This window comes from Aulonocara sp. 'chitande type north' Nkhata Bay, linkage group LG7 (assembly GCF_057382095.1).
Source record: "Aulonocara sp. 'chitande type north' Nkhata Bay isolate Kocher_YH1m ecotype deep benthic linkage group LG7, A_spYH_male_GT1.1, whole genome shotgun sequence".
In the NCBI taxonomy this organism is placed as follows: Eukaryota; Metazoa; Chordata; class Actinopteri; order Cichliformes; family Cichlidae; genus Aulonocara; species Aulonocara sp. 'chitande type north' Nkhata Bay.
In genome coordinates, this window is record NC_141350.1 from 63,085,183 (window position 1) to 63,098,299 (window position 13,117).

Sequence of the window (13,117 nt, forward strand, 5' to 3'; positions counted from 1 at the left end):
TACCTTACTGAACTTATGTATAAGCTTCATAACAGTTTCAGTCCACCTTCAATGCTCCTGACTTTGCTTCCCTGGCCTCTCCTATGCTAAAAAAAATTAATTCATTAAAAATATATATATTAACACTAGTACTACTACTACTAATAATAATAATAAATAACAATAACAGCAGTTACTGTTAAGCTTTGCCTGGCAGTGTGCAATATATCAAATATGCCTGGAAAAAATATATACTGTATATTTCATGTATAATATATATCTTGGCTCTGTATGATGTTGCTGAGAGCAGATATTCCCAATATGATCATCTTAGACCTGCAGCTGTATCAATGAGCTTGGAGCTCCATCCACTTACTGTTTAAATCGTTTGTGGAGGCAGCATCCACAAACTCAGCTTAAAGCCAAAGGATTGTATTTTGAACTCTGAGACTTCCACAGAGTCCAGCATTAACAATTTGGAATTGGAAATGAGCAAAGTGCATCGAATTTCAGTTTTAATTTATTCTAAGCAAAGCTTTAATAAAATTTAATCCACATCTGAAAAACTGAACAGTGAAAGTTTTGTTCAGAACGAAGATTAATTCTTTTATGGTGTAAATACTTTTCATAGAATTTTGATATTTAATAAATATCACACATGTCTACAATGACAACATTGCATAGGCTCAATATGATTTACTGAATGCAGTTATTTCGAATATTATTTGGATATTTGAATATTTTATGAGATGTAACAATAAGGAACACTTCCTCCAAACTATATAAAAGCATGTATCACATTTTTATTTTTAGTAGGTGGGATTTCTTTGGTATACATACATTCCATCTACATCACAATCAGCAGCAGTACAACTAACTACAAATGCTACTCTTTGGTCAGCAATTCACAGAGTGCAGCATTACAATGTTATGTCTTCTGTTCAGTACAGTAAAAAAAATGGCATTTATTGTTGCCAAGTCATCATCATAAATTTTTTATGTTCCAGAAACTAAACTAGCAGGCAGAACACATAGCCCGAGAATGGATGAGATCATGACGCTGCACAGAGGGAGACACAAACAATATATACACACCCAAGAGGGAGTCAGGGCAAAGATCTCAACCTCAGACTATTAAATAAATCCAAACCAAAAGTCCAAAACGCTGGGTAGAAGACGCAGGATCATGACAGTAACAGTAAGTATGTTTCAGTAACTGCAAACGCTAGACTTGATCAACAATTACTTTTTACTGTTCAATACAGTAAAAAACTGTCTTATAATACTGATCACTTATGGATCCTCTTATTGTTGCTCAGGGCCTCTGTGAGTTTGGTTTGCATGATCTCCTTAGCTGAGTATAATGGTAGCTCCAAGGTCGAGAAGCATGTGTGTGTCTGAGGATAGTACTGGTCATAGGAGAGGTCCTTGATATCTATAACTTTGACTTGCATCTTGATTTTGTCCATACCGAGAATAGGCACCCGGTCAAATCCTGTCACAAACCCTAGAGAGAAAAAAAAGTGGAAGTCAGGGAGTTTTATTTTGTGGATAACATTATGGCCTGATAGCCCTCTGAAGTCACACTGTCAGTTCATTCATGACTGCTCATCCACCTCAGCAGTTCATCAAATGCTTTTTCCTACTAAAGACCAGATACCAAATGCACAAATTAGGAAATGTAAAAACATTCTGGAAACAAATGAACTCAGGACATAAAACACGAATATTTTACTTTATTAAATCCTTGCAATTTGTGGCTTTACAAGATTAGCACTCATTGTTTTATATGATCAACTCAAATACTTACAAAGGAAAGCTTTCTTCTGGTTCTCAGTCAGTTCATCAAAAACCTCCCAAAACATCTGTATGGTGGGATGGTCTGCGCTGTATTCACCTTCATAATGTGTGTTCTAATCGTAGTGAAAGAGGCTGTTAGATATACTAAAGATAATTTAAACTATAATAGAACTGCAGACAAATTACAGCAGTTTACCTGTTTCAGCTTTTCCCAGTCACTGAAGTCTTTGCCCACCATCACTTCTTGCAGCTCCTTTGGCCTGAAGAGTTTCACCAAATCCCGCTCACACACCAGGAAGAAGCCTCTCTTGAACTCCTGAAACACATTCTCCACTGATGTGTTGAAGGCATGATTCACGTAGGCATCCACAAACTCCTTCCTGTTTGGCAGATAAAAGCAGTGATTAAAAGAAACACATCCACACTTTGGTCAAATCATGAACTGTTCTGTTCCTTTTTGTTTAAAGAGTGGTCGCTTTATATCTCTGCCATGGACATTTCCCATTAATTACTTGCCAATAAACATGCAAACTTGTGGTGTATCTCAAGGATATCAGGGCTCTAGACTAACTTGTTGCCATGGGCACACCGGCACAAAAGTTAGGCGCACTCAAATTTTTCAACCGCCATCGCTTAACACATGTGCATCTTTTTGGGGGGGAAATTGCAGTCCATACATATAATATTCATTTCTAAATTATTAACTTACAATCTTGTGCTTAAAGTGCTTTGTCAATATTGTAGAAAATGTTAAACTTAATCATTATCTCGGCCTCCTCTGATGACCTGTTTGCTGTTGCATGCTGCTGAAAGGCAGTGGGGAGAGGGGACACTTGGGCATTTATCGCAGCATATAATGTGTTTTCTGGATACACTGTGCTTTTTCAGCATTCAAAGATTGGTGGCACCGTGTCAGAGCACTGGCTATGAATTTCAGACGGATCAGGCCTTAACTTAACAAAAAAGTTATCAATAGTTCTTTTCATCTTTTCTTATTACCCAGAGCTACATCCACTTCTGTCGGGCCTAGGCTGCTCACTAGGGCTGGGTATCATCACTGATTTCTATAATCCATTCGATTCCAGTTCTCAAAGTCCTGATTCGGTTCAATTTAGCCTCAGACAGTCAGAAATATTATAATTCTGATCATTTATCAGTACTGATACATGTGAAACTTCATCAGAATTGTGAACATCACAGCAGATGCCTTTGTGTCAAAGTAACTGAGAATAAAACACCGAAAAACATGAAGGAAATTTTTCTGGCCTGGCTTTTTATATCAGATAACTTTAAAAACATTCTGCAACATTCTGTAATTTTGCATAATTTTAAAAAGTTTACATTTCTTCAGTATTGAACAACAGAAAAAACAAAAGGCTTTCTTGTCCGAGGTCATTTAAGTGAAAAAAAGAAAAAGAAAAGAAAAAGACAGCAGCCACAGCGCTGTAAACAACGGTAGACTGGTGGGCAATAAGCGAATGAATAATACAGAAAACAGAGATTGGAGACGGGAAACTGTTCTTGAAGTACAGAGAGAGATAGAGAGAGAGCTAGCTGTGCATGAAGTGTGATTTTAATAGTCGTGGAAGCAAAACAGCAAAATTCATGACAACATTGACCAAATGTGAAGCGCAGTTTGCTGCTTCTTTTGCTACTGGCTCGGCGAATTTTGGTTGGAGAGACAAAACCTGCAGCTCAGAATCAGCGCAAAAAGACGTAAACACAGAGCGGACCCGATGCATCAGAATCGCTAAGCTCCGACAGCGTGTCCGTCTACGGGCCGTCGGGTGAGAAAGCCGAGAAAGACAAAGCTGATTCTGATGCGTCGGGTCTGTGTTTACGTCTTTGTGTGGAATCCGTGTACCTGCTCTCATTTGCTGTTTGGTTGTTGTTGAAATAGTTTTGTGAGCTTTAACCTGAGAATCTGGCGTTTCTGGCAAAACTCAATTATATTTAAAAGTCAATTCAGGATTTAATGAATCGATATCGCTTTATTCAAACTACTCACCTCCCTCTTCCAACTGCACTTTCAACTGGACCAAGGCCAATCAGAGAGGTCCCGCCCCTGACTATCTCTGATTGGTTTAGTGACCACACGGAGAGTTGCAGAGATTTTTTATTTTTTTTTGGTTACCTGAACAGTGTGACCAAATATTTTTTTAGGCGCACCACTGAAAAATTTGCTCGCATTTGCGACCAAATTGGTCGCACTCTAGAGCCCTGGATATACACCGAGTCTTGGTACTTTTTCTAATTAAATGCTTCTGCTTGGTCACAAAACAGTTTAATGTATGTTTCTTTGCAGATGATATCCAGTTATATCTTTCTGTCAGCTCCATTGTCACTGTCACTGTTGGTAGAGTCGTTAGATATTATGTGATGACTTGTTATTATCTCTAGCTTCTCTTTGGCAGGACAATACTATATTTGGTTTTAAAATGCATGTTATGAAAAAATGCTGCCATTGTCCTCACTTATTTTGACTTGTCACCAACTTTTCAGGACCTTCAGGATCAAGGTCAATGTCCTTTCCATCCCAGTTGATCTGTTGGGGAAAAATAGATATTATTGATTAAAGAAGCGAGTTGATATCAAAGCCGTTTTTGACTTAAAGTTGTGTTAAACACCTACCGAAAAATACATGTCCAGGTTTTCCAAGTCATCATCTTTGTAGTCCTCCAGGATGTACTGCAGACTCCTTTAAACACAAACTACTTTGAGATGATTTGTGGAACCAATCAGCACCTAACACTACAAATATTTGCACAATACAGCAAATACAAGGGAACTTTATCCCTTACTCTCCAACACTTGTGTTGAATTCTATCAAATCCTCCAGTGAAGGCCTTACACCGAGCAGCTTCTTGAACAGCACCAGTGGGAAGGGTAAGTGGATGATGCACTGGTTGTACAAGGCCAATCCACACAGAACTCCAAACAGGAAGAAACGCTGGTCTTCCTGAGTTGCCTGATGCTGACAGTAGAGACATTTGAAATTGTTTTCTTGAATTAAGGAGTAATAAATCAGCAATCACAATTGTTAAATAGTTTTAGAAGTCAGTCTCGGTCTATTTAAATTATATTTTTAGTAACTTAGTAACTCTTACTTTTGAGGAGAACCATGCCAGTGTTTCAGAGTCATTGAACATGAACATCCCAGATTCAGCTGAGATCAAGTCATGAAAGACTTCATAAAAAAAGTCTTTCCTGTAGACGTCATCGATCATTTCATCAAACAAGACCTACAAGACAAAATTATAAAAAGTAAACAAAATTTGTTGTATGCCAAAATATTGTTTATATAACAATGTGTACACAACAATGCAAACATTTTGAGTTGGCTTGTTGTTTTTACCCTAAGTGGCTTCTTGTAGTCTGTGTCACAAGCATCCGCCAGTTGTTCAAAGGTGTCTTCCAAAATGGTTGCTCGCCTCAGGTCCAGTAAAAATACATCTTCATCGTAATCATCAAAAATGTACAAAAAGTCAAAGAAATTCTCCAAGTAGTAACTCATCTGCATTGTCTGGAAAAAAAAGTTCAAGATTCAACGTGTTTTTGTTTTGCCTACCTGATTACTTACTTTAAAGTGTATTTTAAACAGAGTATTGTATCACACCAAATTCATATAAGGATGTCATTTACCAGCTTGGTGTATTCAGAATTAGAGTCAAAAACCAATTTTTTTGATTGCAGGTCCATCACAATTGGGAAGTCACAAAGGAGAAGTGGCTCAGCTTTGGCATTCTAAACACAGAAAAGAAAACATACAGTTCTTTTGAGTTTAATAATGCAATTGTTAGCAATGCAGACATTTTCAGTTGGAACCACTCATTTTTTTATGATATGTTACATGCTGTAATGTGATTGTCATGATTTGGCTGTGCAGCAGGCAGGAAAGGACCCAAATGCAGACTCACGGAGGCGAAAGTAGACTCAGACACAGCTTTTTTTGCTAAATGGCAAAACAACACAAAACTAGACTGGGAAATTATATAAACCGGGCACACGGGGACACGCAGAACCATGAGGGAGATGCTGACATAAATACACAGGAGGATAACGAGGGAAGTAAGAACACACGGGGAATACAGCTGACACGAATGAACCTGACGCCACAGGGGAAGCACAACTAGACACACAGAACATGGAAATACGAGACTTTCACAATAAAACAGGAAATGTAGAAACATCACACAGGAGCCGACAGGAGGGAGCATGAGAGGGAGAGAGAGAGAGAGGAGACGAGAGAGACAAGACACAAAGGGCGACACAATATTCAAACATGACATGGTGACTGGGAGGACACAACACTCAGAGAAACGAGAAGGTCTAGGAAGACAGATAAACACAATAGATGGAGAAAATATGGAATGACACACAAGGATGGGAACACAGGCACAGAAGAGGGAAATAAGGCACAAAGACTAACACACATAAACACATACTGAACAAAAGCTAACAGAATAAACTCAGGGAACCATAACACAAAATGTCATAAAAACAGAAGAAACTCAGAATGCTGGGACCCAGAACCATGACAGTGACGGTAAATATAATGTCAGGCTGCATAATGGGATGTTAATATGAACAGATGGTGAAGAGTCAATGAATGATCGCACCCAAGGCAAATGACAAAAGAAAAAAAGAGAAAACAGCCATCACAAAAGCAGACCCAAACACATGACAGACACATCGCTTTAGCCTAAAACAGAAACAAAAGGCAGGGTTTTGTTTTGTTTACCCCGTTTTCTGAACGTAAATGCCACTGGTCCAGATCCTCATTAAGAAATGCTTCATCCAACAATAAATAAAAACTGCTCTCCGGTATCCTTCGAGATTCTGCAACCCTGCTGTTGGCCTTTAAAAGAAAAAATTTACTTACAATTTATTTTTGTTTTCAGGTTAAAAAAGAGGCATTAAGGCTTAAGAAGGAGTAAAATGACTGGTTTAAGATAATAACACTGACGTTGTACATGTATTTGAGGACTAGCAGCAGATTTCTGACCCCGGAGTTGCGGGGAACAGGCACAAAGGACAGGATTTCTGAGAGTGCCTGCTTCCACACGTTAATGTGTCGAATCATGGTGGAGTGCGACAGAGAGGACCACCAGTCGCCTGAAGAAAACAATAACGTTAGCAAAAGTAAAAACAGCAGATAGAAGGGCTTTAAAATTTCCATGTATAATAGCGGTGGTGGGTATAGGCAACATACCTATAATCTGGAGGCTTTCATTCGACAACCTTGTTACTGCATTGGCTACCGCCACAGCGAGCTTTATTCTCTGTTGCCGTGTGTGTTTCAGGACTGTGTGCAGAAGCTCAATGAGAAGAAGGTAGATTCTCAACCCCTCCACTCCCAGTGGTTTCTGATCGAGGGAAGGAAGCAGGCGTAGCACTGCAGCCTCGATCTGTTAGTTTGGCAAGGATTGCAAGGATCACTCAGCAGCAGGTAGATCAAAGGTGGACTGTTTTTGTGCAGGGTGGCGTTCAGAGGAAAAAATGTTCGGATTATTTAGGTATCTTATAAAAACCAGGATTCTTACCTTGTCACTTAGAGTGTATCCAGTTACTATTAGCAAATATCCCCTAAATGAGTCATATGCAAGTGTTTTTTTAAAGGCGACTGTGCCTGTTCAATATGTGGCCACAGATAACAAGTACATTACAATAATATATACAATATATGAAATGATAATCATGTGTCTGCTTGATTAAGCTATATCAGGTTTTAGACTGTCTCAGTGATACAAATGGGTAGAAACTAGAAGACAGTCTAGACTGAGGCTTTGTTTTAGAGTTATAATTACATGTGAGTGTCTGAGATAGTCTGAGTTTTGTACATACTGCAACAGTCAAAATAACAATTGAAATACTCCCCTCCCCCCCTCCAAGTATAAAAAGGATCAAATGAATGATTGTCAACATAGACATAAAAACAAGGAGTCATGAGTCTTGACATTTCTCAAATTATTGGAAAGATTATTTATAAAAACAAAAACAGAGCCTTTTCCTACAGATTACATGTATTCTAGTAACATACCTCTGCAAGAACATTGTCTTTCTTTGCCAAATTTTTGAAAGCATGCCGTGCATGTTTCATGTTCAAACCGGGGTACTTTGGTGAAGTTTGGAAATGTTTATCACCGCTAAGAACACAAAGAAAAAAGTCCACATTAAAGCGTTTCTTCTTCTGCATCAGCAAATATATATAGCAGCTAAAACATTACCGCGATCACCCAGTTAAGTTAAGAGCATGTTCACATTTGCTAATTAATTAACTTTTAACACTGATAGGAATATCATTAGTTTGGCTGCTATTTTGACATCAACCAATGTACCAGACAAACCCACACTGTGTCCTCTTATTCATGCTAATAAGAATCATCGATATCATTACAAATTAGCACAGAATAGCCATAAATGGCAGCGCTAAATTTCTCAAGCCAAAACATATTAGACCTACCACCGACAACCTGCCATGACATGGACATTAACTCTGTATTTACCTTTTTTCAAGGAAACTTTTATTCAGATAGGATGCAGAGGAAAATGCCTCCATGATTTCCCTGTGAAGATTTAATGTTTTCATTCAATTGCAGAAAAAAAAACTTGCTTTCAAACGAATAATTTGAGTCACAAAAGCCATAAATCACCAGGCAAACCAACAAGCTGTGACTGCCAGTGCATCATACTTACTGTTTAATCTTTTTCCATGACTTTAAATCACATTCAGAGATCCATTTGTCAACCATGTTATCAAGACAGTGTTGTGATGCTATGTCACAGTCTGTGATTGAACCCTCGTCAATGTCCTGTGAAGGAAAGCAGTGACTGTTTACATATTCACACATATTCGCACCTCCTCCCATCACTTAATGTGTTAGTGTCAGTACCTCATCAGACCAGCATGTTGCAAATGAACAGTTTTCTCCTGCAAAGATGTTTCTGATTTTGGGCCCATTGGTGCCTTAAATGATAAGTAAACACGTCACTTCTTTCATAGATAAATTAATTGCATCCTCAATTTGTTTATTATCAGAGGTGTAGTTACCCTGTGGCAGTCGAACAGGCAGCGGCACAGATGGATTACTCTCCTCTCGATGTCCCAGCTGCCCTTGATCCTCACAACCAAAGGAGTAGACCCTCTTGGATTCAGTCAGCACTAAAGTGTGATTCCTGTGTAGATGATAATATACAAAATATTTAGACCTCAAACCCACACATACACTTTACTAACTGCTTTACTTTAAGCATTTTTTATTTAAGATGCTTGATGTTGTCTCTGATATCTGTTAGTCTCTTCAGTGATAATATAATAACTTAAGGTGTTTTATATTAGCATGCTCATGTAACTGTATAACCAGTGATCTTTAAATTAATCTATTAAATTTTTTTAAACTCTATATAAAAAATGTATTCTAAAAGAATTGTGATACATTTAAAATGTATAATTGCTTCACATATAATTGCTCCTTTGTCCCACACGCCATCAAACTCTTTAACTCCTCTCTGGAGGGGAGAGGGAGGGGAAACAGGAGGACAAAGGAGGGGGGAACAACTAAGCTGTAGTGCCTCTTCACCTCACTGTACAATACCTTGTGCAATACTTTTTGTAAATAGTCAATGGTGCAATAGACCTCAATACTTGAAATGTGCAATTCACTTGTATTTTTATTTTTATTCCTATTTATTCTATTTATCCCCTTCGTATATTTTATTTATATTTGTCTCTGTATTGTGTGTGTGTGTGTGTGTGTGTGTGTGTGTGTGTGTGTGTGTGTGTGTGTGTGTATATATATCATTCTGTAACTCTGTAACTTCTGTCGGTGCTGTGCTTTTTGGAAATCGAATTTCCCAGAGGAACCCACCCGAGGGATTAATAAAGTTCTATCTTATCTTACATGGATGTGAAAGCTGAGAAAAATAAACAAAGAAACATTCCTTGTTAAAGCTGAAAAAAATTAGATCATGAATTAAACAGTATGTGTGTCGTACCTTCCACATGCAATCTTGGTGACCTTTGCCCCCCAGAGCTCTGCAACAAGTCGAGGACGCAGTTCGTTGCGTAGTGAGTTGTGACCGAGCTGTCCGTGTTGACCGGAGCCAAATGTAAACACTGCCCCATGCTGAGGAGCCAAACACACAACCACAGTGTAAAGTCCCACAGCCATTTACTTTTACATGACAACTATTTTAATATGTTTGCAAAAAATAAAGAATTAAGTTGCTTTTAAAATTTGTGTCCCAGTGGTAAGTACGGCATCAAAATCAAACTCCACAGAGCTTTTCATTCTCTTTCAGCTTTCTTTTTTCATGTTTAGAACTTGTAACTTCTATAGGAAGATGTTTTTGAGACAACATTCAAAATCCTTTTTTTTTTGCATTCCTTGAATAATTTCATTTTTTTTGTTTAAATCCACACTCTTTACAATAATATATTAGTAAGAAAGGAGAGCATCAAAATGCTCCAGTTGTCTAACCTTTGTCAAAATGGCCGTGTGGTCCTGTCCACAGGAAATGCGCTGAGCTTTCTTCATATTCAAACACTGAACAGGAGCTGGTGTGTGTCTGTCTATAAGGAAAAGGATTGTCAGTGTTATTATGTTACCAGATTATAATGTTCATTAACATACAATAAAGTTAGGACATTTATTGTAAAGCCACAGTACCTTTTGTGTCTCCCAGCCCGAGCTGTCCACAGTCATTTCTCCCCCAGCTGAAAACACCTCCAGAGACAGAGAGGGCGAAACTCTGGTCTCCTCCTGCAGCGACCTGGATCAGGGGGATCGCTGACAGTGATGGCACATGTTGAGGTGATCTGCAGACAGACTTTCTCGTACCCAGACCCAGCTGGCCCCTGCAGTCCTGACCCCACGTATACAGCTGACCATCTGTGGGAGAATCAGCATGTCTCTGTGAAACACTCTCACTCCTGATATCTTCAACTTTTACTCAGAGTTTATGTTTAATGTCATGACATAGACCCTGTGTGGACAATTAGTAAGGCAACCAAACGTGTTTCGTATAAATGTAAGTTGGATGGACTGACTCTGTCTAAATTATTTGAGTTTTTCATTTACATTTGTAGCAGTTTATTGCAGAACTGTACTGTACCTTTGGTCAGTGCAACCGAGTGCTGACTCCCACAAGCAACCTGAGAAACCTGTTTGTTAGAAAAAGCTTCCAGTGGGCTGAAAGAGAAGGAACAGGAAACAGAAGAAAAATCCAAATAAACAGGCTACACACTGCGGGGTTAAAGGCCTAATCATAACAGCCATAATAAATCATTTTGCACATTTCTATTGCCAGTCTATGGAGCATACTTTTTTTCTTAACGTGGTACTAATACTCCTTCTCATAGGACCAATAAAAACAACAACAACAACAATAATAATAAAGGTTTGCACATCTGTATCTGTTACCTGGGAGTGAAAGGTGGGTGTCTGGTGTCCACACAGAGAACTTTGCCGCTCACAGACAGCAGTGCGACCACATCATCGCCACAACTCACAGCCTCTATCTTCTCTTTGTGTTTCACAAACTCTGCAGATTCACAAGCCACAAACACAGCAGGTGTGAGTGGACACAGTTCGGTTAAATGTAGCAGAGAGTGAACTTGTTAGTGACACCGATACTCACTCTGCCTGCCTCTCGCTCTTCTCCCATCCTTGCTCTCGTTTGTGCGGATAATGAACGCGTTTCCATTACTTTTAACGAAAGCCAGCACGTTTCGACCTGCCGACAGATCCGCGATGTGATGGCTGATGTTTAAGTAATGAACTCCATCATCAGTGGTCGTGCTGTCGGTACCGGAGCCGTCTTTCACGTAAAACCCGCGCTGACAGTCCTCTCCCCAGGAAAACATGTTGTCGTGTGTTTAGGGGCAACAGCTGATCCTCACTGTGTCACTCTGCAGTCTGTCAACAAGAAACGAAACTTAAACTTAAGCATGCCGCTGCACAGCATCCGGAAAGGAAACAATAACACGAGTCAGCTGATCTGTTAAAGTAACGAAACGAAAGTAAAACTGATAAGAGATAATCATAATAACAATAACAAGGAGAGGTCAATTGTGTAGCTTTTCATTTGGTTTCGTTTCACACGCAGGAAGTGGACAAAAATGCATGTTTGTATTGTACAATGTGGGAAATGTTGATACTGCGTTTAGCTGGTATCAACTTTTTATGTAACAAACCTTAAAAAAGAGAAAAAACTAACTACTGTATAAATTTAAAGGCTTGGCAAAAATCATGAAGGAGAGGTTTCTAAAAATAACATGATTTATTGATGCATGCAATTGAGATAGAGGTATTTGGCTCATACACTTCAATGGCCCGTCTTGGCATAACAGAACCCCAGATGTGATGGGCATTAGAGCAGGATCCCCCGGAGTCTGGACGCTGGTGGTGGAGATAAAGACGGAGGCTTGAATGGAGCCTGAGTAATGATAGGCGGTGATGGGGAGTGGGTGGGTTGCACGAAGGCGTCTGCAAAGGAGAATGACAGATGCGAACTAAGACTTAAAGTGCTTCGTGTGACCTGAGACACGAACCTGAGAAGATGATTGGACAGGACCAGTGATGTCATAAACAGGTTGACAGCGTGAAGAAGTGGAAGTGACGTGAAGAACAGACTGGGAGCAGACAGACATCATAGATCTACCTTACTGAACTTATGTATAAGCTTCATAACAGTTTCAGTCCACCTTCAATGCTCCTGACTTTGCTTCCCTGGCCTCTCCTATGCTAAAAAAATTAATTCATTAAAAATATATATATTAACACTAGTACTACTACTACTACTACTAATAATAATAATAAATAACAATAACAGCAGTTACTGTTAAGCTTTGCCTGGCAGTGTGCAGGGGCAACAGCTGATCCTCACTGTGTCACTCTGCAGTCTGTCAACAAGAAACGAAACTTAAACTTAAGCATGCCGCTGAACAGCATGAGGCAACAAAATCACAACAGTCGGGAACACGATAGTGAAACTGATAACAGATAATCATATGAGACAACAAACACCAGCGCAAGACGATTGCGCTGTTTTTCAGATCCATGAGTAATATTGATGGTATTAATGTGGCAACGGTAATGTTTATAGCTTTTATCCCCAATGTTCCATTCCATTCAATTCAATTTTACTTTTTGTAGGGCAAAATTACAACAGCAGTCAACTCAAGTTCCCTTTTGAATGACAGCAGGAGAGAAAATGGAGAGAACCCCCCAAACAGACCAACAACGCTGAGACAGAGGAAAAAAACTATGGCGGAGAGCTGACATTTCATTATCACCAATGATTAAATACTTGGATTACCACAATATGATGTAAGCTG

General features: G+C 39.1%; 1 protein-coding gene across 1 annotated transcript; it reads right to left on the minus strand.

Annotated features, from left to right (window-relative positions):
• Positions 1-774: 774 nt before the first annotated feature.
• On the minus strand, positions 775-11,676 carry LOC147326581 (putative E3 ubiquitin-protein ligase HERC3). The gene is made up of 23 exons (XM_086301886.1): positions 11,419-11,676; positions 11,202-11,322; positions 10,894-10,970; positions 10,449-10,670; positions 10,260-10,351; positions 9,775-9,905; positions 8,831-8,955; positions 8,673-8,746; positions 8,476-8,591; positions 8,286-8,345; positions 7,820-7,925; positions 6,992-7,187; positions 6,746-6,894; positions 6,521-6,637; positions 5,422-5,523; positions 5,135-5,302; positions 4,887-5,021; positions 4,581-4,753; positions 4,411-4,477; positions 4,254-4,324; positions 1,976-2,159; positions 1,790-1,892; positions 775-1,486 (listed from the first exon to the last, which is right to left on the minus strand). The coding sequence occupies exons 1-23, from the start codon at positions 11,642-11,644 to the stop codon at positions 1,269-1,271; spliced, it is 3,033 nt and encodes a 1,010-aa protein (XP_086158012.1). The 5' UTR covers positions 11,645-11,676; the 3' UTR covers positions 775-1,268.
• Between the last annotated feature and the right edge of the window lie 1,441 nt (positions 11,677-13,117).

Excerpts from the sequence above, each read along its gene's own strand:
- LOC147326581 (XM_086301886.1), bottom strand. The coding sequence starts at position 11,644 with ATGTTTTCCTGGGGAGAGGACTGTCAGCGCGGGTTTTACGTGAAAGAC. Across the intron at positions 10,352-10,448 it reads CGGGCTGGGAGACACAAAAG|ACAGACACACACCAGCTCCT; the intron begins GTACTGTGGCTT and ends TTTTCCTTATAG. Across the intron at positions 8,956-9,774 it reads ACCAAGATTGCATGTGGAAG|GAATCACACTTTAGTGCTGA; the intron begins GTACGACACACA and ends TCATCTACACAG.